We start from the raw sequence: 27,730 nt of genomic DNA, 5'->3' as shown, positions 1-27,730 counted from the left end.
CCTCCACTGAAAACAGGCTCTGTGGAACCTAGTCGGACATTCCCAGTCAACAAATGTTAAATAAAATAAAATAATAAATATTGCAATCCAGGAAGCTTGCAATAGTCCCAGATAAAGGCTGCATATTAGTGAGGAAGCATGCCAATGACCAAGTAGAAGGCCTTTGGTATTGCAAATTGTTTAAAAATAAATAAAACAACATTTATTTTTTTTTTGCCGAGCTGTTTAAGCATAGGGCAGCGGCGCTCAAACGGGATTGGGGGAAAATAAGAAAATAAACAGAAAATGAGCATTCTAACAAAAATCAGTATTCTGCCATGCATGTCAATGGCAGGCAAAAGACAACATGACCAGTGAGTAGTGGTTGCTAAGGGGGGGAGGCTCAGTGTGGGACATGTAACTATGCATTAGCAGGCAATCCCATTCAAATGAGGGAAAGGTTAGTGAATCCCAGATATTCTCAGGGTGTGAGGTAGGTCCCAAGAGTGTAAGAGTATAAATAGCTGGGTGGAAGACTAGGATATAGGTGACATCATGGGGGTGTGTGCCAGGCATACTATAAGTGGATTGAAGACCTGTGGCTCGGGATTGCTCCTAGGTTAGCACAGCTAAGCTAGGGGTGTGTCTAAACCTGCCTAGCACACTTTATAAAGTGAAAGCAGATGTGCGCACCACACACCAGGTTTTACAGGAAGAAAAAGGAAGTTAAACCAGGAAAAAGCAGCTCTGTGCACACATGAACTCCATTTGCGCGGTGCACACATGGGTTAAACAGGGAGGCAATGGGAAGGGAAAACAGCAGTAGGAAGGTAATCAAGGAGAACTAGCTTAGCTGACAGGTGAAATGAATTAGAATCAGCCAATTACACAGGCAGCAGACCAGCCCAGCCCAGTACACCACTATAAACTATGCAAACACCTTTCCTCCTTGTTTTTCCCAAAAACTCTGCACCACCGGTGTATACAGACGGGGGAATTTTACAAAATGAAAGCAAGAGAAAAAATGTTAGGGGCTGCTTTTGCTATCATAAACCAGCATGTGCAAGAGGCTGAGGGTGGTGAGGATGTGGATGCCGCTGAGCAACCCACAGTGAGGAGACAGAGAAGAGTGTACAGACCCAGGGTAACCTACCAAGGGCTACATGAGCTCGAGATAGTGGAGACCTATAGGGTGGACAGGGACTTCCTACAGCAAATTGTTGAGCTGTGCCGGCCACGCCTCACACACAGGACTAACAGAGGGGAACCCATCCCAGTGGCTACCAAGGTATGTGTAGGCCTAAGAATACTAGCTACAGGTACCTTCCAAAGGCCAACTGGGGATATGATGGGTATTTCACAGGCATCAGCATCCAGGGTACTCCACCAGTTCATGGATGCCATGTCAGCACAATTCGGTGAGCATGTATATTTCCCCATAACCCGTGAGGCATTGGTCAGCAATATGCATCTCTTCTACCAAATAGCAGAATACCCTGAGGTAGTGGGTGCAATAGACTGCATGCATATATGCATTAAAGCACCACCAGGTGAGCAGGGTAAGGTCTACATCAACCACAAGGGCTTACCCTCCATCAACTGCCAGGTCGTGTGCGGTGCCCGGGGCATAATAATGAATGTGTGTGCTGGCTGCCCTGGAAGCTACCACGATTCCCACATCTGGCATCTGATGCAGATGTACCAGACATTTGCCATTGGGGGCATCCGACATGGTCACCTACTGGGGGATGCTGGATATGCACTGGAGCCATGTCTGAAGACACCCATCAGAAATGCACACACACCTGAACAAGATCTCCATAATGACGTACACGCACAAACACGAATCATAATAGAGCATGTGTTTGGGATGCTCAAGTCACAGTTCCGGTGTCTGGACACATCCGGTGGAGCCTTGCAGTACTCACAAAATACATGTACCCAAATTGTCCTTGTATGTGCCATACTACACATTATGATCCTGTGGAAACAGCTGCGCAGGAACAGCATGGGGCAGGGCCACATAACCTCCCATCAGTGCCAAGGCCTGCACAGGTGCAGAGTGACTCAGAGGAGGAACAACCTGAGCCTGCCCCAGTAGGCAGAAGAAGGCATGCCCAGTATGCCCTGGCCTTGGCAAAGAGGCAACGCATAGCACATGCACTGACACAGTAGGAACCCAGGGAATGACACCTCTCTCCAACTCTGACATACAGTAAAAGGGATACCAAATATGACACTACCTGTGCTCAACAATGTATAGGGAGTGTACTATGTGTATCCGACATAAGCAGCCCTGCATCACCACCCTCAATACTGGGACACCCACAAAGTAAGTGACTCACACATGCCAGTCAGGGGGGTGTAGACAAACACAAACAAATGCTGTACTTTGGCCTCTGAATGAGCCCCATGGGTAACCCCTACCCCAACCATACACAGACAGTCTACAGCAGGCCAGCCAGTTGGATGTAAGTTGTGAAGGTTAGGAAGCCAAAAACTAATATGTATGTAGTGAAAACTATGATCTGTAGTACACGGATATGCCTCTAGCCAGCATGATGGGTAAGACCACAGACTGAAATGGTGTACCTGACATACTAGTACAGTTCTAGCAACTGTGTAAAAGTGTAAGGTGTGCCCCACCATCCTATGTACACTTATAGTAACAGTCAGCTGTGCCCCCCACCCCTGTGTAGAAATGTCGAAACAGTTTGGTGCCCCCCCCGCTATGCAGAAATGTAGCAACAGTCAATGCCAAATGACTGATGTATACCCTGCCTGCAGACACAGCATGCTACCTGTCGGTGTACAACACAAAGGTCAGCACTGCAGTACAAATCACCTGGACTTGATCTACACATGCAATATAGATGTCCATACTAGACATGCTCACACATGGAGAAATGAAGGCAATGTCAGTCAACATACTTAAAGCCCATACTGGGCATGCTCACACACTTAAACACAAGAAGGCCATGTCAGCAAACAACAGTGGACCAGACATATCTGGAAGTTGCAGTTCTCAGTGCAGGCACATGTCAGTATGCACCACTCCTGCCTTGCACACACAGTGGATAGGAATACAGACATATATGTAAGGACAACACAGTATAATAAGCCAAAGGTAGACAGACATAGATGTGTTGAAGAGGGTGACCATGACAAGGAGCCATCTGGGCCTGTCCCACCCAGCACACAGCCAAAGGGCCCCAAACACATGAGGTGCAGGTGTCACTCACTGCAGATACTGGCCACCAGTGTCTGTCATGATGGTATGTTGCACGTGCCAGCTGTTCAACATGACTGTACAAGGAAGTTGTCACCTAGTAGTTGTATACACGTACCTGTGGTATATGACCCCCATGTGTGCCCGCATGTGGCATGTCAACCCCTACATGAATGAGTTACAGCCCATGCACACACTGCCCTCCCCATAGCAGTATTATGACAAGCCTGCTGAGATCATCCAATGTGAAGTACACCTTTGGGGGAGCTGTAGCTCAGAAATCCTCATGGCGTGTCCCATAACTGTGTACTGCTGTACTGATAAACTAGTTAGGTAGTAGTCCTAACCCCAGACTTGGCAACTGTGTGAGTGTGTGTATGTGTGCGTGTCTCGGTCTCTGCCTATGTAGAAAGAAATGCTTTCTAGGCTATTCACACTCAGTAAAGTTCATATACACATCATTGGCAAGGCTGCAGATGTCATGAACCTAGAAATATACCTCTGGGGAAACCATAGCCCAGTAATCTCTGTAGTGTGTCTTGTAACTGTGTATTGCTGTAGTGTGAAAAAGTAGCTAGGTAGGTGTTTGAACCCCAGTCCTGGCAACTGTGTAAGTATGTGTGTGTGTGTGTGTGTGTGTGTGTGTGTGTGTGTGTGTGTGTGTGTGTGTGTGTGTGTGTGTGTGTGTGTGTGTGTCTCTGACTGTGTAGAGAGCAATGCTTTTTAGGCCACTCACACCCCGTACAATACACATACTCGATCGACTTTGGCAAGGCTGCTGATGTCACTCACCTAGAAATACACCTCTGGGGAAAACATAGCCCAGTAATCTCTGTAGTGTGTCTTGTGACTGCGTACTGCTGTATTGTGATAAAGTAGTGAGGTAGGTGTTCTAACCCTACACTTGACAACTGTGTGTGTGTCTGACTGAGTAGAGAGCAATGCTTTTAAGGTCACTCACACCCTGTCCAATACACATACTTGACTTTGGCAAGGCTGCTGATGTCACACACCTAGAAATATACCTCTGGGGAAATAATAGCCCAGTAATCTCCGGAGTGTGTCTTGGAACTGCATATTGCTGTAGTGTGATAAAGTAGTGAGGTAGGTGTTCTAACCCCACACCTGGCAACTATGTGTTGGTGTGTGAATCTGTGTGTGTCTGACTTCGTAGACAGCAATGCTTTTTAGGCCACTCACACCCCGTACAATACACATACTCAACTTTGGCAAGGCTGCTGATGTCACACACCTAGAAATACACCTCTGAGGAAATCATAGCCTAGTAACCTCCATAGCATGTCTCATAACTACCTATTGCTGTAGTGTGATAAAGTAGTGAGGTAGGTGTTCTAACCCCAGACCTGGGGTGTGTGTGTTGGTGTATGAATCCATGTGGGTCTGACTAAATAGAGAGCAGTGCGTTTTAGGCCACTCACACCCCGTACAATACATATATGTGACCTTGCCAAGGCTGCTGATGTCACTCACCTGGAAATACAACTCTGGGAAAGTAGTAGCCCAATAATCCCTGTAGCGCATCCTATAACTGCATACTGCTGTAGTGTGATAAAGTAGTTAGGTAGGTGTTTTAACCGCAGAGTTGGCAACTGTGTGTGTGAATCTGTGTGTCTTTGTGTCTCTGTCTGTCTGTGACTGAGTAACAAACAATGCTTTTTAGGTTACTCACACTCCTTAGAATTCATATGCTCAACTTTGGCAAGGCTGCTGATGTCACTCACCTAGAAATAAACCTGTGGAAAAGTCATAGCCCAATAATCTCTGTAGGGCATCCTGTAACTGCGTACTGCTGTAGTGTGATTTAGAATTGTGGTAGGGTTCCATCTCCACCCATGGCAGATATGGATGTTTTGTGTGTGTTGCAATGTCTGTGTATGGAGCAATTCATCATAGGCTACTCAATCGCAGTACATTTCAAATGCCCTACATTGCCAATCCGGCTGATGTCATTCATTGTGAAGTAAAACTTTGGGGAGGAAGTTCTTTAGTAATCCCTGTGGTGCGTCCTATAACAGCTCTATGCTGTAGTGTGATATAGACCTCAGTTAGTGGTTCTATACCTACAAATGTCAGTTGTGGATGTTTTGTGTGTGTCTCACTGTCTCTGTAGGGAGCAATGCATTTTAGTCTAGTCACTTGCAGTACAGTTGAAATGCCCTACTTTGGTAAACCTGCTGATGTCATTCAATGTGAAATACACCGTTGAGGAAGGATGTCTCTAGCAATCCCTGTGGTGCGGCCCATAACAGCTCCATGGTTTAGTGTGATATAGACCTTAATCAGGGGTTCTATACCCCCATGTGCCAGTTGTGGATGTTTTGTGTGTGTCTCACATCTGTGTAGGGTGCAATGCATTTTAGGCTAGTCACTTGCAGTACAGCTGAAATGCCCTACTTTGGTAATGCTGCCAATGTCATTCACTGTGAAATACACCTTTGGGGAACTAGTACTCCAGTAATGTCCTTAGGGCATACCATAACTATGTAATGAAGCAGTGTAATAAAGTAGTTAGGTAGGGGTTCTACTCCCAGACATGACAGGTGTGTATGTTTGCAATGTGTATCCTATGTAGAGGTGAGTGTGTGTCAACTGTAGGCATTGTGGAAGGTGTTTTGCTAATTTATTCTATGGTGGCACTACTATATATCACAATGTCAACCATACAGGGATAACAGATGTAAATTAGCTGGGGGGCTGGGGTGCAAAGCCATACTCATACATATGACATCAAGGCCAGACAATCCAAGTTAGCAACCCCACTATTACCCAGAGCACACACTCAACCCATGTGTCATATGAACACACATGCCTAGGCAGCAACCAGTATGTGGGTAGTACACTGCATATTGGCCACTGATAGTAGCTATGCTGTGATAGCAGTGGGCTACAGAGGGCATGTCACCCTGCCCATCTGTCCAATATGCACGTACATGCCGACAGTGCACCTCTACCATGTTCCCCAATGGATACCTGCACCACCTGTGGTGCCTTCACATGTGACTCACAATGGACATACTATGCCTGACAACATGTCCTGTATGGACAGATGACACTGACATCAGGGAATGCTGTTGGCATGCCATCAATGTAGGTGAAGGGTAAGCCTGCTGCCCAGTGCCAGTTCCTGCCACAGGTGGGCAAGACTGGCACATATGATGATAATCTGTGTTCACAACTTGGGCCAGACATGCCAAGTACAGTTCCACATGTCACTGTACATGCATGTGGGAGGTGTGCACATCCCAGACACCATCCATGTCATGGACTAAGGAATACATACATGGCATGTGGTGTACAGCATTGGGCACACACAATAGTCACCCAGGTGACTGAATGTGGGATGCAATACCCACCTGGGTGGGCAAATGCAGTAACTACAGGCCTGAGTCACAATGCAGACCATTGTCATGTGGCCTGATGCCAAGGTATACCCGTCGCCTACCCTTGTACAGCGTGCTGGCACAGTTGACCATCACACACTCATGTAGACATGCACCCATGCATGTCAGAACTTACACCCTATGTGTTTGTGTGCGTGCATTATATGGTGAGTATGTTCATATCCACACTCACTACAACCCCCCAGGGCCTACTGAAGCATGCTGTCTGATGTCTGACATCTCTTCATACTCTTTTCCCATGCAGCCTCCGTGTTACCTGTGCGGTGCATGTGATACCTGCACATTGATGTGTTGTAGCAATCACACTAGTGATGAGTTGCACTCCTGGCCCTGCCAAGTGTGTCAATGTGTGTGCATCCCTGTGTGAATGTGCCTGTGTTGACGCTGGCACCTGTTCATGCAGATAGGCACGTGTATGACACCTACCGTATATCTACTGTATCCCTGTTGCAGATGTCACTCACCCTCACAAATATTTGTGCTCCACATCACGTAACCCATGTGGTGCACCAATAACTGCATTGAACTGCAATAGCACTACATAGTTGTTGGGGGTTTGATACCCTGTGCTGGTAGGTGTGTGACACAAACATGCTTCAGTTTTACACTCCGACCCCTCCCTGACATGTATTTGCCTCTGTCTGCCTCCCCCACTCCCTGTCTGGTGGATGTGGCAATGCACATCTGCCTTGCTTAGGCAGCAGCATGTGTATTTTATGTGATGCTCATGATCAGCTGATGGCCTCTGCACAAATTGCAGCCCTCCCTTAGCTAATTGCATGTGAAACAGCTGTGGTAACAATCCCATAGCCAATTGCATGGAAACACATTCCAATACCTAGGAACATCATTGTGGTGCTGGGCCTTTTCAGTCACTGTGAGCAGGAACTAGATCTGTTGTTTGACAAACAGCATCTCAGATGGATTGGGGATTTACCTCTTACAACATACACTGTGGAAACAGGGCAACAAACAGGAGGGGGATGTGCCTGACCTGACTACAGACTGTAAGTGCTGCTGTAATTCATTTGGAGTAATGTTGGTTTAATAGTGTTTGTCTGGATATGCCTGTCATACATGTAGTAATAACTGCCATGTCAGCTCAATGTATATGAGGATTCCCCATCTGCAGGGTCATCTGCAGAATGGGCAGTGTTGTGCCCATGGTTTCATGTGTTATCCACAGTGCATCTCCCTGTGGAATGCAGACAGTAGTGTGAGGATTGCAGTGTGTAGATGGTGAAGGCCGTGACAGTTACTGACTTCATATCCATCATAGGACATATGTTGCAACAAACACCGTTACAATAGAAAATATACAAGGTTATCACAGCAACATGTCTATACTGGCTCTGTGTATGTGCTGTCAGCCACACCACTGTCAACGTTTGTACATATGATGTGCATGAGGTGGTGCATATGTGCTGTACGTCATAAATAGTGTCATCATATCTGATAAGCCAGTGATATATCAGATTGCTACACGTGTCATGTACAGTAGGGGTTATATTTCATTACATAAGCTGGAGATTCTGGGGATGTTTGATTGTTATGTATCCTGAAGGCAAATCCTGTTCCTACTGTTGTACTAACTGAAGGCCTTGGCCTGGACAAAAAAAATTATATGGTATATACACATTTTGCATCTCTCACTGATTTTTTTGGGCCTTGTATTTCATGACTGATTACATATTCAAGCCTTATGTGGTGTCAGTAACACATTGCACTTTTGTGTTTCAGACTTCATCTCCTTCTGTATATGTGTTTATATTTATTCATTTATTAGTAACTACATTGGCGATAGATATTTATACATAATAATTAATTAATTGACTTTTACTATATATTGTTTATTTTAATTTACTAACTAATTTATAGTTAGTTTCATTATTAATTTTGCTATTGCTAGCTTAGTCAACTAGCTACAAGGCTTGATGTTGTTTTTATTTATGGCAACTATTATGGATTTTTTGAATTAATATGTATTGCTGCTTTTTATTTTTAACTAATTCAATAAGACAAAGGAAATGTGTTCATGTTTGCACATGACTTCAAGTTAAAACCAGTGTAACTTACCAGTATATTACTTGAAGAATGTGCACAAAGGCTTTCCCTTTTAAGAATTAACTGGGTTCACTAATTTAGGTTTTAATTGATTGATTGTTAGATTTTTTTCTATATAAAGAATGTTAATTGATTTTCATTTTGTTTCAGTCTGATGAAGGTGAGGCACTGATCCACACCGAAAGCGCTTACTAATAAATGCAAGTTTCTTTTATTTTATTGTCAGTTTGCTGGCTCTGATTGCGTTCATCCTCGCCTACTTTTCAGTAGTTTGGTTTCTTGTTTTTCGTTTGTGAGAGTTTTACTATATGGCGAGTGGAACCGGAGCAGTTTTGCAAAACCTGTGCACACAGGAAGACAATAATGATGGTAATCAGAACAATTCTGCTGGCGACTTAACCACGCTAGTACAATTACTTTTGGGAAGGGTTGAAACTTTAACCCAACATGTCGAGGCTCTTGGTCTGAACCCACCTAATGAAACGAGGGGAAGTCTTGATGCAGTACCTACCAGGAATCGGAACAACATTGGTTTTATTAATGCAACAACGAGCCAACACAATGCACCAATTACCAATACTTCGGAAGATAATTCTGAACTTGCAGCACCACTTGCGCCAATTTTACCAATAAATCAAGCAAGTGTTTTACCATCTATGGGTACTTTTCTTAACAATAAATACAGCTTTAATACTAACAATGACAACAATGCTCCTTTGGATGCAGTAGAACAACAGAGGGAGAGTTCTTTCTCTGATCAAATTAATCTTTTCGACACCAAGCTTTTCAGATGTAGGAAACTCCAACAGGAGGTCTCGTATTTACAAGAGTGCATTACCAAAAAAATCATACCCAAAGGCTTGCGTCAATGTCATTATCCAGCTGGATTAATTTATGATTCTTTATTTTTTAAAGAATTGATCCAGCTTTTTGATAGGCAAGGTATGGAATTTTTACAATCTCTTATTAATTATTACAATCAAGAAATTAATAATCTTAAGAGTGATTTAGAAATTTTGGAACATACTATAGTGACTCATGGTGACTTTTCCCATTACAAGTATGACTATTGTAGAATATATACAAACATACAGGCAACTATGAATAAAATGCTAGCCACTAAAAAGACGAAAATAGCTAGAGACTTGTATGATTATTCGAATAATATTGCTTATCCTAAGCCTCCATCTAGTAGTAGCCCTGATAAAAATGACATACATAATAACAACAGGGTTGATGGAACCCACGACTAAGGGCAAGCTCGTTCTTTCATCAATATTAGTAACAATGAAGGTAACGGGTTAAGACGTAGCGAAAGAATTATCAATCACAACAACAACACTAATGATACTAATGCTAATGACAACTACCATGATCGACCACACGTGGTTAACCCCAATGATGAGCAAAAACAATAGTGACCAGGGTTTTCGGACCGATCGGTCTGGTCAACAGAACAACCGACGGACCAACCACAATCAAAGGAACAGGAGGAAACAAAGGAGGTGACAGTTTCAAACCAGGTGTATGGTCTTGCTCCTTCCATACATGTAAGCATGCAAGGTGACTTTAAAATCTATAACTATACAAACCTTGATATCCAGCAAGACATGATTAATTTTCTATCTAAAGGGCTAACTTACGTCCCTGGTAAAAGGATGGATTTAACCAAAACATTCATTGATTTGAAACTGTTCGTACACAAATTAAACCTAAATTTGCTCATGGGGGTGAGTTCAACTGAAACCAGTTCTATCAGGGTTCCTAGTTTGTTTAACCCCCCCCCCTTCACCCCAGACTATGCCTTTTTGAAAAGATTTGTGAAATGGATCTAAGGGCTAGCTCTGAGAAATAACAACATTTATCAACAACTAAAAACATCCTCAGCGCTCCAGAACAGGATTTTCTCCATTTACTTAATGACTGTAACATCAGGGTCATGAATCCCGACAAGGGAGGAGGGCTTGTGTTTATGGATAATTTAATTTACGTTGAAGCAATGCAAAAACATCTTAACACAAACGTGTCCCTTAACGAAGTCAATGAGGCATATAGAAAAATTAGGTCAATATTGGATGACTTGTTTTTAGAGGGGTCTATAGACAAGGACCTATTTCAATACTTGTCAATGATTGCACCCAAAACACCCGCCTTATTTGGTACTCCTAAAATACAAAAATCTCTTAATAGTCCCCCATTTAGACCTATAGTGGATGGTAGGGGATCCATCACACACAGTTGTGCCAAATATATTGATTCTATTTTAAAACCATTGGTTGATAGCGAGCCTCAGATATGTAAAGATTCTTGGGTTTTTTTTAAGAACCATAAACAGACTAGACTATCAACTTGAGGCATGCTTTATTACCATAGACATCAAAGACCTCTACACAGTTATCCCCCAGGAAACTGGACTTAAATGGATCAGGGACGTTTTGGTCCTAAAAAAAGTAGAGGAGAACACTAAAGTATTCAATTGTATTTATTACTGCTTGGTTGTAACTTGATTAAAGTGTAGCTATCATTCTAAGTCTTTTGGATTAAGCACTTGGGCTTCGGACCAGTTGTTTTACATTAGGAAGGTTTGTGGCAAGCACTGTGGTGGCAGGACAGGTAGCTTTCATCCTTCTAAGTTGGGAACTGCTGATTGAGAGCCCAGTGTCCAAGGGTATTAGTTCTGGTTTAGGCACTTGGGCTTCAAGCCAGTTATTTTACATTAAGAAGGTTCATAGTCTGCACTCTTGTGGGAGAAGAGGCTGGACTCTGCCCTTCTGAGCTGGGAATTTCTGGTTGAGGGTTTATAGTGCCTGAATATTTGAACTGTATCTTACTGAAATTGGTACACCTTGTTTGCTCTAGCATAGACTAGATCCAGGCCTGCTGATTCTAGCTTTGTTTATATGCTTGTTGTTTGTTTGCTTGTTATTTCCCTGGAAGCTAATTCCACCTAATACGCGGCTTCTCAGTGCTTCTGTGGATCACTAGTGATATCTACATTGCTTACTGTACTAGTTCCTTGTTTCACTTGAAAGAAAGTTACTGTTTGTCGTTTTTGCATTTAGTTACTTGTAACACATTGCACTCAAGTTACCTGGCACTTGCTCACTAAAGCAATTATATAAGTCAGCACTAAAAATTAAAAGCACTACACCCTCACTACCCACTGGCCCTTGTTTTCAATTATTAAGGAATTCCCAATATTATTCGAGCATGTCCAAAGGTCAGTTGTCAATCTCCTCTCCGGTCCAGCTGGTGAATCTGGGAATCTTGAGGCAATGTTATAACTGCCGCATGTACACAGACAACCCTCTCCTCCTCACACATAACACAAATACTTGCAAGAGATGCAGCTATTTAGCCAAACTGGAGGCTGAGCTCTCTCAACTCAGGACTGGCAAGACCAGACAGGAGGAGAAGGCAACTACACACACCACAAAACCAGCCTCACATAATGCTACCACACCACTGAATCAAACACATAAACACACAAAGACATACTCGGAGGCTCTGAGTAAAAATTTACCTAAAGAGCAGAGGCCTCCAAAGCAGACACCCAAACAACTGCTACCTCAAGACACTCCACAAGCAACACATAAACCACAAAAGCAGTGTGCAAAGCAGTCACAGCCCTTAAGGCCAAATACAACACCAAACATACTTGTCATAGGTGACTCCATAGTCAGACACACTGACGTCCCACTCACCAGGTTGAACAAGGAAAGGGTCACAGTAAGCTGCCTATCGGGCGCTAGAATCCGCCACATAACACAAGCACTCTGGTCACTCCACGGCAAGTACAAATATGACACAGTCATTGTCCATGCTGGTGTGAACGACCTGAGAGACGCACCTCCCTGGACTACATGAAAAGAGACATAGAGGAGCTCTCTGATTATGTAGCCCAGGCAGGTATGACCCTGACCCTGAGCAGTATCCTTCCTTCACCAAGAATGATGCCACAATATAGAGACAAGATGATCAGCTTTAACAATTGGCTTAATGTCTGGTGTCATTCAAAGGGGATCCAGTGTCTGTCTGCCTGGGATGACATGCTTGACAAGCCACGCTGCCCGCAAGGGACGGCTTGCACCTGTCACCCTGGGATTCCGGATATTGGCTTAGGCTCTTGCCATCCCCATAGTGCCTTTTTAGGCAAGGCTCAAATTCTAAACCTACCACCCTAGAAAACAAAAATGGGAAGAAACTGAGGTAATGCTGCTCAATGCCAGAAGTCTAAATCTCAAAATGCACGCACTCGAGGTCCTTCTCAGTATGGAGAACATCGATGTCTGTGCTGTAACTGAAACCTGGTTCAAGGCTCCTGAGAGCACCCCAGCACTATTAGGTTTTACCTCATATCATGCGTTCCGGCCCCAAAACCCGGACCACACCACAAAAGGAGGGGGTGTATCCATATTCATAAAGGATACCCACACCTCAAGGTTGGTGGCAACGCACGAAGCTTTGGAAACCATCCAGGTGCAACTAACCATAGGCAAAACTGCTCTGCAAATTGTAGCATGCTACAGGCCACCCTCTCAAACTCAGGAACCCCACACAGCCTTCCTGAAGACACTGGAGGGTATAAATGTATCTCCAAACATCATCATATTGGGTGACTTCAACTACCCGAATATAGACTGGGAACATTACTCAAGCCCTAACTTTCTAGCCCAATGGTTCCTGGAGTTCATAAATTCAAATGCCATGGAACAGCTAGTCACTGTTCCCACAAGAGGAGAAAATATACTAGATCTCATTATCACAGACATGGGGACAAAATGCTCCACACTGGAAGTATATCCCTAATTGGTGAGATCTGATCATAAACTAATCTCACTGGAAATCCACATCCCGCCCCCACCGCAAACAAAAAGGTCCACAGTGAAGAATTTCTCTAAAGCAAACTTCACACTACTCAAGACTGGTGTGGTATCCTTCAAGGCCCCTGAGCCAGTGGAAACCACAACCCAAGCTGCGGAAGCCCTTACAAATGCCTTCTATGAACACCTCCAGGACTGCATGGATCAGGCAATCCCAAATAAAACCAAGACTCTTTCCACAAAGGGCAAACGTCCAGTCTGGTGGACCCCAGCCATTAACAAACTTTACAATAAGAGGAGAAAGCTATTACATGATAGAACAAAATCCATAAAAGGGAAGTCACCCCTGATCATTATTAGTAAAAAATACGAGCACTCATAAAATCAACTAAGGCCAATTTTGAGAGAAAAATTGCCATGGATTCAAAGGACAATCATAAGGCCTTTTTCAGCTATGTTAGGAACCTGGGTGGAAACTCCCAGATATGCTCAGAATTAGTCCAAAATGATACAAAATCACTGAACCCACAGACATTGCCAACATACTGGCAGACAGGTTCAGTGCAAACTTCACCCCTCTCCCCTAAAGGAGAAATAACTATCCCAGCAGAGTGTAGCCTCCCAGACATCTCAAATGCGCAGGTGAAAGCTGCTCTCTCTAAAGCTAAAAACACAGCATCAATGGGACGGATGGTGTCCCCGGCTGTGTGCTACATGAGCTAAATGAGGAATTAAACCGCACATAAGGCAGCTGTTTAATCTCAGCCTTACCACAGGATACGTGCCCAAGGAGTGGCGTGGGCAACTGTGGTCCCACTCCACAAAGGCGGTGCCTCTACGGACCCTGGTAATTACTGCCCCATAAGCTTAACAAGTCTAGTCTGCAAAGCTATGGAGAGGATCATAATGGAGCTCATAAACAAAGATATAGGGGACTTGCAGACATTGGACCTGACCCAGTTTGGCTTTGTCAAGGGGAGATCATGCCTTTTGAACTTGGTTGACTTCTTCGAAACAGTCACCAAGGCCATTAATGAGGGAAAGGCAGTCCATACAGCCTACCTTGACCTTGCAAAGGCCTTCGACACAATACCCCACTTGGGTATTGTAGAAAAACTTACCAGCTTAAATGTAAAACCATATGTAACAAGATGGGTTGCAAACTGGCTTAAGGACAGAACCCACAGGGTTAGAGTTGCTGGTGCTATGTCAGACTTCAAGCCGGTCACAAGTGGTGTCCCACAGGGCTCGGTCCTTGCCCCCTATTGTTCGGCATCTACTTCTCAGACGTGCAGGCCAACATGGGAGGACTTTGGCCGACAAAGTTTGGAGGCGACTGCAAACTGGGCACAATAGTGGAAAGTGCATCGGACACGGATATCCTTCAGAAGAAGGGACGGAAACAGATAGCTGGTGCCAGAGCCATGGCCTGAAGTTAAACGCCAAAAATGTATAGTCATACCTTTCGGGAAAAACAAGGTAACCCCAAGCTAACATATAGGTGGCAATCCACTAAGCACAGAAGAGGTTATCAGGGACCTGGGGACCCAGGTTGACAGTGGCCTTTCTTTTGACACTCACGTTGCTAAAGTGGTTAGAAAGACCTTTTACATTGCCCACCTGATCATGAAGGCATTCACATCCAGATCTAGTGAGGTCATTGTTCCCCTGTACTCTTCACTTATCAGACCAATGATCGAGTACAATGCCCCATTCGGGATGTATCTCACCCAACATCTGCAGCAATTGGAGAGACCCCAAAAGTTCCTCACCAAAAGGATAAAGGGACTCCAAAATATGTCATATGGTGCCAGATTGAAGAAACTCCAGCTCTATTCAGTTGCATACCATCTGCTCAGAGGTGACATGTGCCTGACATACAAGGCCATGTCCAACCCGGAATTAATGGACATGCTCCACCTCAAAAAATCCAAACCACTAGAGCAAGCGACTTAAACCTTAGCACGGATATAAATAGGACGTGCTGGAGGGATAGATTTATCACTCAGAGACTTCCTATGCTGTGGAATAAAATCCCGGTCCATGTGAGGCAGAGCACCTCGCTGGCTCTGTTCAAGAGAAATCTTGACCTGTGGATGGGAGATCGTAGGTTTATCCCGGGAATCATCTCTGTGTCACTGCTGGACAGAGGCACAACAAACTAATGGGCACAGTATTTTTTCATATAAGGGGTGGCGTAAGCCACAAAAATTGGGCTAGGCTTATAAATGCCTTAGGGCAGATAGCCTAGTATAAACCTATGAACCTATGAACCTATATATGTAATCGAAACCTTATTGGAAATTGTTTTGACAAACAATTTCATGGTTTTTGAGGGAAAACTGTATTTGCAGAAGTCGGGTGTTGCAATGGGGTCACCATGTGGGGGTAGTTTTGCCAATGCCATCATGGCATATTGGGAAAATGAGTTACTATTTCAGAACAGTCTTTACCAACAGCATGTCTCCTGGTATACAAGATACCAGGATGACATGTTCTGCATTTGGAGAGGAGACAAAACTCTTATTCCAACCTTTATTCGTAACATTTCAACCATGACAAGTTTCCTTGAGTTTACATATAACATTGATGATACTTCGATTAACTATTTAGACATTCTTTTAGTGAATGACAGATGTAAACATAGGTACATCAGTAGGATTTATAGGAAACCTACACATTCAAATACCTTTATGCATTTTTCAAGTAATCACCCCTACCACCAAAAGAAGGCCATTATAAAAGGTCAGATGGTTAGGGCAGCCCGAATGGTGTCTGATGATGATGAGTTTGAGACTGAATGTGAAAACATGCAAGGCATGTTTATGCATAGAGGCTACCCTGCTTCCTTGATTGTTAATATAAAGCAAGAAGTTTGTCATAAAAGAAAAAACAGGTATTTTCAGCCTTTACTTAGTGGGTTACAGCAACAGCCCATGCCAATGGATTCTTTATTGGATAACAAGAGTAATAGGGTTTACATGACCAGCTTCTTATCGACATTTTCCCTAGATTATGTATTTATCAGGGATATTATAAATAAAAATTGGAACGTCATTAGAGAAGAATTAACATTGATTAAAACATTAGGTGAGAAACCACATATTACGTATAGGAGAGGGCTTAACTTGAAAGCATTACTTGAGAAAAAGACAAGAGTCCCAAATAGTAGGGTTAAAGGTATGTTCAAATATGGTACTTGCCCTCAGTGTAAACACATATTTGAAGGGACAAGATGTATAATTAACAACAAAATATACATGATTGGTTTAAGATTCAATTGTGATAGCAAAAGTGTGGTTTATGCAGCCTTATGTTGCCAATGTAATGCATATTACATTGGCAAAACTGAAAGGAAACTCAAACAGCGTATGTACGAACATTTTTATGCCATTAACAAGGGGGATATTAAAAATGCTTTGGCTAAACACATTTTAGAATACCCTGGCCATATTTTTACATTTTTAGTGTTACAACATCGAGATAATGATATTAGAGGAGGCTCTTGGCAGATTTTACTAGAAATTGATGAGCTTATTTGGCAAATAAAAACAGGGGTGTCCATTCCACCAGGGCTGAATGAAAATCTATCTATTAAATGTGTTTTGAAATTGCATGCCCTTAAGAGATGATTATTTGACAGGTACTGTTTTATCTAGTATTTATACATAATGGCATACACAATGATGTATTCGTATTTATTCATTATTAATTATTATTACTTATTTATATCTTATTAGATTATTAGGTTTGTATATTTATATATACATATATATATATATATATATATATATATATTCATTTATTAGTAACTACATCGGCGATAGATATTTATACATAATAATTAATTAATTGACTTTTACTATATATTGTTTATTTTAATTTACTAACTAATTTATAGTTAGTTTCATTATTAATTTTGCTATTGCTAGCTTAGTCAACTAGCTACAAGGCTTGATGTTGTTTTTATTTATGGCAACTATTATGGATTTTTTGAATTAATATGTATTGCTGCTTTTTATTTTTAACTAATTCAATAAGACAAAGGAAATGTGTTCATGTTTGCACATGACTTCAAGTTAAAAACAGTGTAACTTACCAGTATATTACTTGAAGAATGTGCACGAAGGCTTTCCCTTTTAAGAATTAACTGGGTTCACTAATTTAGGTTTTAATTCACTGATTGTTAGATTTTTTTTCTATATAAAGAATGTTAATTGATTTTCATATTGTTTCAGTCTGATGAAGGTGAGGCACTGATCCACACCGAAAGCGCTTACTAATAAATGCAAGTTTCTTTTATTTTATTGTCAGTTTGCTGGCTCTGATTGCATTCATCCTCGCCTACTTTTCAAAAACATATATGTCCATATGCACCATTAATGGGGTTGACAGGCAGAAACAACATACATTGTGCACAAATAGGTATTCTCCCCTCCCACAGCCAAACACGTCTTCCCTGCAATACACTACCAACTGTTGCAGATCCCATAACCAGGACATTACACAGCAAAGGCACAAGATGTTAACAGTACTCCATCCCACCTGTATGATGTCAGGGTGGTATCAGCAACATATCATGCAGTACAGTCAGGCGTATAATGACACCCATTTTGCAGTCATCTGTTACCTTTGTTAGCCAGAGTCCCGTACTGTTGGCCTGTACTTCAGAGATGTAGATGCCAAACAACAGTGGTCCCAGGACTGAACTGTGTGGGTTTCACCTACACAATATATGTGTGCCCTATTACACTCCAGAGGCCAGTGTATGCAACACTGGTATATGGCCCAGTATTAGTGAGTGTGGTGGGATGCACCATGACTAAGATAGGCTGTTACAACATGTGTGGGTGTCTGGGATAGGCTGCCTTAAGGTATCTGGATGTACTTTACCATACAATCCACCTTGGGTAAATGCAGGCCTACTGCCTCCTACCATACGGGATGTTTTGTTTGTCAGTGTGATTGTTATGTAACAGATACATCCCATTGTGTCAACTGGAGTCTGTCCCCCCTAAGGATTGTGTACAGAGTGTAGATAGAGGCTGCTGACCAATACATCTGCATTACGTACTGCTCATTGTCTGGTATGCTGTGACCCAGTCTGTCATTACTAATGTACTACTTGAAGGCCTCGGCCTGGACAGCAACATATGTCAACCTTTCCAGACTACTGTCTTAGTATAACTGTTTCACAGTTGCATTACACTGCTCATATGGATGTCAGTAATTAAACAGCTATATGACATGGCATATACAACTGTCAGTACACAAATAAAGCTTTCACATTCGTTTATGCACACCTGTGTGTGGTGTTATACCCGTTTATATCTCTGTGAGTATATGTTGCAGGCTATGAATGTCAGTGGCTCATACAGTTTCCAGTTGGTAAGGTGGTGACTGTAGGAATACTGGCTGCTCCATATTGTGTGCACATACTACATATGTATATTACTGTACAAAACGCTGTGTGTGTATGTGTAGTTACATATATATCTATATATCTCTCTATATATATATATATATATATATATATGTATAGTAGATATGTATATATGCATACACACACATATATACATGTATATATATATATATATATATATATATATATATATATATATATATTATATATATACCTGTATTTGCATATATATGTCTGTGTATATGTATCCTAGGGATGGCAATGTCGTGTCTGGTCCTGGTTATGGAATCTGCAACACTTGGTACTGTATTACAGGGTAGTCGTGCTATGCTTGGGGGGTATACCTATTCTTACCAGATGTATATTGTGTGGGGCCTCTCAAACCCCATTAACGTTGCATGAGGACATATATGTTTTACCATTATCTACTGATGTATGTCCATATATACCTTTATATGTATATCTGTATATATGTCTATATATATATATATATATATATATATATATATATATATATATATATATACATATATATATATATATATATATATATCTATATATATATATATATATATATATATATATATATATATATATATATATATATCTGCTGACTTAGTTATATAACCTGACGTATATATTTAGACATATAGATGTGGACATATATATCTATCCATGTAGGCATTTGCATGTTTATATGTTCATAAATATTTATATATATATATATATATATATATATATATATATGTGTATATATATATATATATATATATATATATATATATATATATATATACACATCAATATGTTGTAACCATTTAGACATTATTTACTCATGCACATACATCTACATGTTGGAATACATTCTCTGTACTGTTGAATGACTGGGCTGGATGACGTTTGTGAATACATCAAGGATATGTATGTCTGAGATGGCTTAGTGGTAAATCACTTTGGCTATGGTTTATAGGGTCCTGGGTTTGATCTTACCAGAGGCGGTCTCAAACATGTCCTATGCTGCCCGACTGAAAGAACTCCAGCCTATTCAGTCCGCCACCGCTTGCTCAGAGGTTGACCTTTTAACATACAAGGCATGGCCATGTCAAATTTGATTTGATGAATTACCCACCCAAAAAAAAAAAGATCCGTCAGCCACACAGAGGAGACTTAAACAAACGACACGGCTATTAGACGGGGGCTGGAGAGAGATCTATCAATGAACCTACTTATTTTGTTGCTAGGCAGAACAAGGCCATTGGATACAGTGTGATTAAGGCACTTTTGAGGAGTTGTAAGCGGGATTGCATGGGTTTGCATGATGGTAAGCACTGCCAAACTCCGCTTATGTTTTCTTATAGTCAGTTAGCTTCAGATTTCTCAACCTGTGTAGGTATAGCTTATCCTCGTGTAAACCTGTGCAAACCCGCCTACCGCTACTTAACGGTGCCTACTGCCACTTACCCCCTCACTAATTCCTTTAAAAGAAAAGAAAAAGTGGTTGATAAGAAAGTGGTGAAAAATGGGGCACAAAGATGAAAAGACAGAAGGGAAAATAGCTAGGCATGTGCAGGAAGGGTATAGGAAAGGTCCATAGCTGCCCATTTTTTCTGCAGCAACAGCTGCAAAACACTATATTTTCATGTACATTTGGACCCTCAAACCCCTGGGAGAGTGGTGAGGACAACATATATTCATTGTGATGCCAGTTAGACCAGATTACATGTGTCCAGTGGGCACATGTGCAAAATGGACAGCTATGTATGGGGCGAGATTTTTTTGTGGGAACAGATTGCCCTTTTTTATTTTTTCAGGTGAGAGTGGGATGTTGGAGAGGGGTAGTAGGTATATTTGGGGAGGGAGGTTGGGTAGGTTAACAGACAAGACACACAAGATGCATACAGGGACGATATATGACACATGTGGGGGGTAAACACTTTGGACAGGGAGGGGTGTTTGGAAGTCGCAAGCCCTTGAGCCCCCAACTGGAAACAGTGGGACTGAGGTCCCCACCCATGGGCAGTCACCACTGTACCTTCACGGCCCCGAAGGTGGCTGTGCTGGGAGCTGTGTAGGAGGGGTAGGTTCACCCTCTAATAGCACCACTCGGCCCTCAAGCTGGCATAGCCACTCTCGATACTCCAGATCGAGCTCCCTATGCACCACGGCCCGGACCTGTTGATGGGTGACAGGTTCCCCTCCATGCCCGCTCCAAGGGGGGGGTGAGCCCCATCTCCTGCAGCAATTCCACCCGAAGGTGGCGCAGGACCCACGGAGGAGGCGGTCCCAGGCTGGGCCCCATATGTGCTGGTGCCAGGTACCATGGACAGCTGAGGTGGGACAGGTGGGTCCGCTTGGAGCGGCCTTCCCATATGAGCTGTGTTGTCACAGGTTTATGGCAGATATGGGTTAGTAACAGTCAACAACATTCAGAATTAGTTATAACAGCATGCATAGGTATTCCCATTAACCCGACACACCAGATTTAACACAGTTGCAGAGCAAGCAGAATACATGCATATATATGGAACAACAGTGGCCGTTACAGGAGCATGTGGGTTTCATTGATGGCAACAGGCCACCAATATGGTTATATTTTAACATGGCACACACATAGAAACAAATGTGAATATTTATTAACCATTAGGACATATGTCCCAAAAAAGTTTGGAGTATACACATACCAGTTGAGGAGTGTCATTGGGTTATTGTGCACATATGGTAGGGTTGAGAGAGATGATTCAATTAACAACTGATATATCCTTGTAGTTTTCACAACATTCTTAGTCACTGCAGTGATCTTTCCTTTACATGTATTATTACACTACACAATGGCCTTATATTGTGCACTGGTATGTTTATAGATTATTATATACGTGATCTGTATCTTAAATACAGGCATGGCAGGCTGCAGGTGTTAATGCAACATATGTTGAGAACTGCTGTCATACACTTTGAGTGAGGTGCTAGAATGACAGGTTTGTTTTAATGTACATTCTCTGACTATGTACGCATTTGACTATCAGTTATACGCCATTGACAGCTGCCTACATTTCCTGGATCATCACACTGAATTTTCAGAGGAACAGGGTACCAAGCTGGTGATATGAGCCATTTATCTGGACATGCTGGACAGCTTGGAACAGTTGTGGGGTATAGATATTCATACAACTTACGATGTGAACATTCAAGCAAATTCTGTACAGTTGTTGGGTCTAATTATGCACACAGCTTTCTATCCGAACATTGTATCACAGTCTGTGCAGTTGTGGGGTATGATTATGCATACAACTTATTAGCACTCCCAGGAGTCGAACCCCTGCTGTATGTGACAAAAACTTATTGCTAACATCACAGTACACTGTGCTATCAGGGAATTGATGTAATGCTTTTGACTGTTTTCTATCTTAGTCTCCCTAACTTGTACAATATGACTGACCTCTTGGCACTTCCAACATTGTTATACAGGACTTCATACCCGTTTTATCTGCATACCATGGTGTGGGTGACACGGCTTAAGATACAACAGTACTATTTATAGTATGGAACAGATCGCAAACATATGAGAGAGGAGTAAACAGAGGCACTCCAGGGGTTATACCTTTATTCACAGATTATTAACACATTTATTTCTACTGGTACAACACTTTCTAAGGCTCTTATATTCTTTGTTATGAAAGTACATGCAGACTGATTACTAACCTGCCTCGTGACACAGCGTTTACAGTCTAGCATCATGGGCTAGCTGGTTCACAGCCTGCTCATCTGCAGTTGTCAGAGAAATGCATTGATATTTATCCATACCTATCCATAGTATACACAGGGTATGCAATTATTTACTACTTAGTAGAATGTGTACTTACTCAGTATTGGGGCATTGGCCATCTGCCAACACTCCTGGATCCACTGTTCCAGGACATCTCCCCTCCGCTGCTTCAGGTCAGCATGGTGATGCCTGACCTGCTCACCAGTCCGGGGACACCTGTGGCACTGGTGAGGTCACAGGCGAGACTGTCCCAGGCCTCCATTTTGTACTTCGAGCCCTGGTACTCACCCTGCAGAAGTCTCTGATCATGGTGTTTTAGCAGAAGCCATACCATGAATTTGGATGCCTCAGCTCTGCGCTCTGAATAGAGTGCCTTCATCCACACCAGCCATTCTGCCTGCAGTAAGAAGCTGTAACCAGTTATGAGACGTATTCCCACCTGTGGGGTTTAAATATGGCTAGTTTCCCGCACTTTGCCATGATTGGCCAGTTTTGAAAAGGCTAAGCTATGGGCACACTTGCTTACATAAGTTTGGCACTGTTTAAAGAGGTATACCACTATGGTAATTGAATTGGCTCCCCTACACATTGCTTACACTTACTAACATGAGCTGTGCTGTGGTTAGCATTGCTTCATAGCTGATTATCACTCTATTTGCCATTTGGCAATGATTTATTATTCATTACAGGTTATATATGTGTTTGGTATCCGTGATTCATGTGTACATACACTGTATGAGGAACTGGGGACTTCTAAACTTTATTACAATAACACCTCAAATTTATGCTTACTGCAGTACTCCAGTTCACATATTTATGTTCTGTGGCAGGTTATCCAACATCACACATAGATTGAGGTCACATGTTTGGTTTGATTTTCCTGTGGTGAGGATTAGTTTGCTGATATCTCATTCATATCTATTGCTATGATGGCTTAGTGGTTAACTACTGTGACTATAGTGTACAGGACTCTGAGTTTGAGCCTTGCAGAGGCAGTTTATTTTGTTGCTGGGCAGAACATGGGCCATTGGATCCGCAGTGATTAAGGCACTTTAAAGCAGTTGTAAGCAGGTTTGCGTGGGTTTGCGCAATGGTAAGCACTGCTAACTTCCAGTTACAGGTTCTTATACTCTTCTACTTTGCTTAATCTGTGTAGGCAGTGCTTACCCCTGTGCAAACGCACTTAAATACGCTTACTAGTGCTTATATATGCTTACTACTGCTTATTTATGCTTAAAGCTGCTTACTAGTGCCTTGTTCATTATGACACTGACACTTCACTTGTGCATTTCATGCAGTACTTCAGTTCACATTTAAATGTTATTATGTAAGTTATATGACAAAAAGATGTAAAATTATGTTCATATACAGACTTCCCATGGAAAGTGATATGTGCTGCAGTGGGACTCAAACCGGGAATGCCTACTCGTTAGGCGGATGCTCTAATCACTACACTATTGCTGTGCTGCTTAATTTGCATATATATTCCTTGTTATCCTTTTCAGCCTTTTCAGCTACTTTAACCGTAGCTAAGCCATGGGCAAACCCATGCACCTATGGTTAGCTGTACTCGGGATTTAAAAAAAAATAACTAAAAGGATTTCTTCATTTTTATTTAAATGTACTGTTGCTGTTGAACACATGGGGACTGTTGGTTGGCATATGTGGACACCTATGAGTGGTCTCTCTCATTTATTTACACATTCGTCTTTTCCACTTTGCAGGGGCATGTTTATTTTGAGAGCTCTGCTCTCAGACACACCCCCTGCACTCGCCCACACTCCGTGTAGCATTAGGAGTTCAGGCAGCACGCCTTCATTAATATGCATGGCATGCTGCCGTCCTCCTCTTAAACTGCCACTTCTGTGCAGGACTAGATTAGTCCTTCACGGAAGTTTAGTAAATCCGGGGGAGAGTTTGATTTGTCTAAATTGTGTGAATTTCAGCAGGGTCCTCATCATTTGCTGACCACAGTCAGCTTCAAAATCTGCATAATATCCTTAATTTATCTGTACAAATGCTGAATCATTTTCAGACCATTTGCAAATCACATTAAATTAAATAAAGAAAGTTCTCATAAAAGAATTCCATATTAGAGTATCAGTTGCTAGGTCGGCTCCCTTTCCTAAGCCCTTGATGAGTCCGAATTAAAACAATAACCATTAAAGGGTTTCCATTTGGCAGCACTGGAGTCTGTTTCCTCTGTAGCTGTAATAATTGGCTAACAGTGTAGGTGTTTTCTAGTTTTACTAAAGCACTTAGTTTCAGTATCTGTCAAGAAAGGCGATCATATTCTCTGTACTGTCAGCTTGACTTATTATTTCCAAAAGTAAGCTATATCAGCTGAAACTGATTACACAATTTCCTTAGTTAACTTCCATTCAGTCAAACATTACATGAAGCAGAACACTTAAAAGCTATGTGTGAATTCAGATAACTGAACGCTAGACAAAGTGTCAGGATGATAGAAAAACAAATTGTACTGTGTTTTCATGAATGGTGTTTTACTGTTCTCATTGCTGTGCTCTTTAGCTTTTACGTCTGGTAATGCTGTTCATTCCATATTTGGTCCCAAATTTTCAGCATGTATGTAATAGGTCCTGTCTTTAAATGAAGCTTAACTGGTAGTGTGCTATGTTGCACAAATAAGTATTACTTCCATTTTCCCCTCCTGTCAAGCAACATATCCATTTTTTTTTGCTTTCCAATTCCTTTTACTCACATTTAAGTCAAAGTTAAAATGAAAAAAGTTTCAAATTATTGTCTTTCTACCCTGCTGTAGTAGTAAGACGTTATTGACACTGCTTATGACTGATTCTTTGTTGTCACATCTGAACAGAGCTAGATTTTTTTTTATTCTAAATCTGTTTCATTTATTTACTTTTTTTTATTTTTAATTTCCATTTCACACACAGAAATATTTCACATTCTGTAGTATTATGCATTGACATTATTTCATGGTCTGGAATTTGCTGTTGTTTGTGGAAATATTATATATATATATATATATATATATATATATATATATATCTATTTATCTCTCTCTCTCTACATATATATATATATATATATATATATATATATATATATATATATATATATTTATATATATATAGAGAGAGAGAACGAGAAAGAGAGTCCCTCCTACATGAACTGTGAATATAAAAAGAAAAATTGTTTTCATCAAGCCTGCCTGTACTTTTGTATCATGTGATTCTTCATAAAGTTAATGTTAGCACTTCTTACAAGCCTTATATTAATATATATCTCTCTCTCTCTCTCTATGTATATATATATATATATATATATATATATATATATAAACAGTATGTACAGTGCTGTATATTCCTTAATGAAAGAGATTGTTGTATCTGATGTTTCTCTTCACTTGTTTTACAGCATGCATTTACAGTAAGAGGTGATTGCATGAGCTCATCTTGCATGCAGTTGTGTTGTACCTGCTCCTTGCCATTTATTTCTGAGTTTATGCTTTGTGTCTGAAGGATAGTAGCTAAGAGATGAATATTCTATCTTCCTCATGAAGGAAGAACACTAAGTTGGACATGCAATGTCTTTTCTGCCTGTTCATTGTGTAATTTTTTTAAACTTTTGGATGCAGAAGAGAGCTACTATAGCATTATACCGCCACCTGAATATGATGTACTTGTTTTGGTTGGTAACAAAAATTAAGTTTAGAAGCAAATAGAATATGGTTCACAGAATGTTTAACCCACTTGAAGTGCATTTACTACATAAGCAGCATATGGTAAACTAATAAATAGTCACATGTATTTTTAAAATAATACTGAAGAATTTTTATTAAATAAGGATTTGGTTTCTTTTCCAGTTTTACAATATGCCACAAAACAGAAGTTATAAAGAACACTTTGAATCCTGTGTGGCAGGCATTTCGGCTTCCTGTCAGAGCACTCTGTAATGGAGACTATGACAGGTAAGTAATTGATGATGTAGGAATTTTGGACTGCATGTGTTTGATACTGCAGCTAATAAGGCATGGATAAAACATAATACATGTTAATATTAAAAACACACCGAGATAGTGAGACCAAGAAATGGTTTTATCCAGCTGTCTGTCTGTATGTATGTATGTTTATGTGTGTATTGTGTAAGGAAAGTTGTATTAATTGGTACTTATGTATATTTATATGTGTGTTGTTTAGGGAAAGTTGTACAAATTTGCATTTTCTGGAAATTTGTACTAATTTGCATTTTCTGGAAATCAAAATGGGGAAGTTACTTCCACAAACAGCTCACTCACCAGTGGAGACCCCCCCCAGGGTCCTTTACTGGCACTGCTCCTGTGTGGCATCGACTTTTCTGAAGTAAAAGCCAATACAGAAGAACTCTGACTAAGATTACCAATGACTGCAAGCTAGGAGTGTGTCTAGACCTAGGGATGTCATTGCTTCCTTTTACTTACAGACCAGTATTGAGTATAATGCTCCCTTTGGCATGTATCTGTCCAGACATATGCAATAACAGGAGTTCCCACAGCCTGCACAAGTAACTTACTAAAGGACTAAACAATGTGAACGACTCAAAGCTGTGTCACTGTACTCAGGGTCCTGCTGATAAGAGGTGTCCTTTGTCTGGCATACAAGGTATCCTCTGATGCAATACTGATGGATTTAATGCACATTAGCAAGTCAAACAGCATTAGAAATACTTGATTTAAGGATTTAAACATCTGCAACATCCGCAGAATGGTTTGGAAGGAGAGGTTTATCTCAAAAGTATATGGCTGATCTGTAACAGACTCCCCATCCATGTAAAACAATGCTCATCACCTGTCAATATTCAAGCGCAACTTGGATCTATGGATGGGGAAGCAGAAAATGTACCCCATTGCTGCCTCTTGTGCTAATAACAGAGAGAGGCAGCTTCCAACTGATTCATCCCATGCACGGATCCCCTAGAATTGTCTATGACATGTTCCCAGTTATTCTCACTAGGGTAATTTATAATTATTATTGGCTATGGAATGGGTAAAGTCAATCTATAACCAAA

General features: G+C 41.5%; 1 protein-coding gene across 1 annotated transcript in view; it reads left to right on the top strand.

Annotated features, from left to right (window-relative positions):
* LOC122815689 (copine-8) overlaps positions 1 to 27,730 on the top strand; it is a 3,116,673-nt gene that overhangs the window by 1,933,820 nt on the left and 1,155,123 nt on the right. The window contains exon 9 of the mRNA XM_044088391.1: positions 26,550 to 26,654. Coding sequence (XP_043944326.1) covers positions 26,550 to 26,654 — 105 coding nt within the window. The remainder of the gene's footprint in view (positions 1 to 26,549; positions 26,655 to 27,730) is intronic.

The sequence above is a fragment of the Protopterus annectens genome, chromosome 11.part0, assembly GCF_019279795.1.
Source record: "Protopterus annectens isolate FY-2018-M chromosome 11.part0, PAN1.0, whole genome shotgun sequence".
Lineage (NCBI taxonomy): Eukaryota > Metazoa > Chordata > Ceratodontiformes > Protopteridae > Protopterus > Protopterus annectens.
The sequence above is the reverse complement of the archived record's forward strand: the minus strand, read 5'-3'. Positions and strand labels throughout refer to the sequence as shown.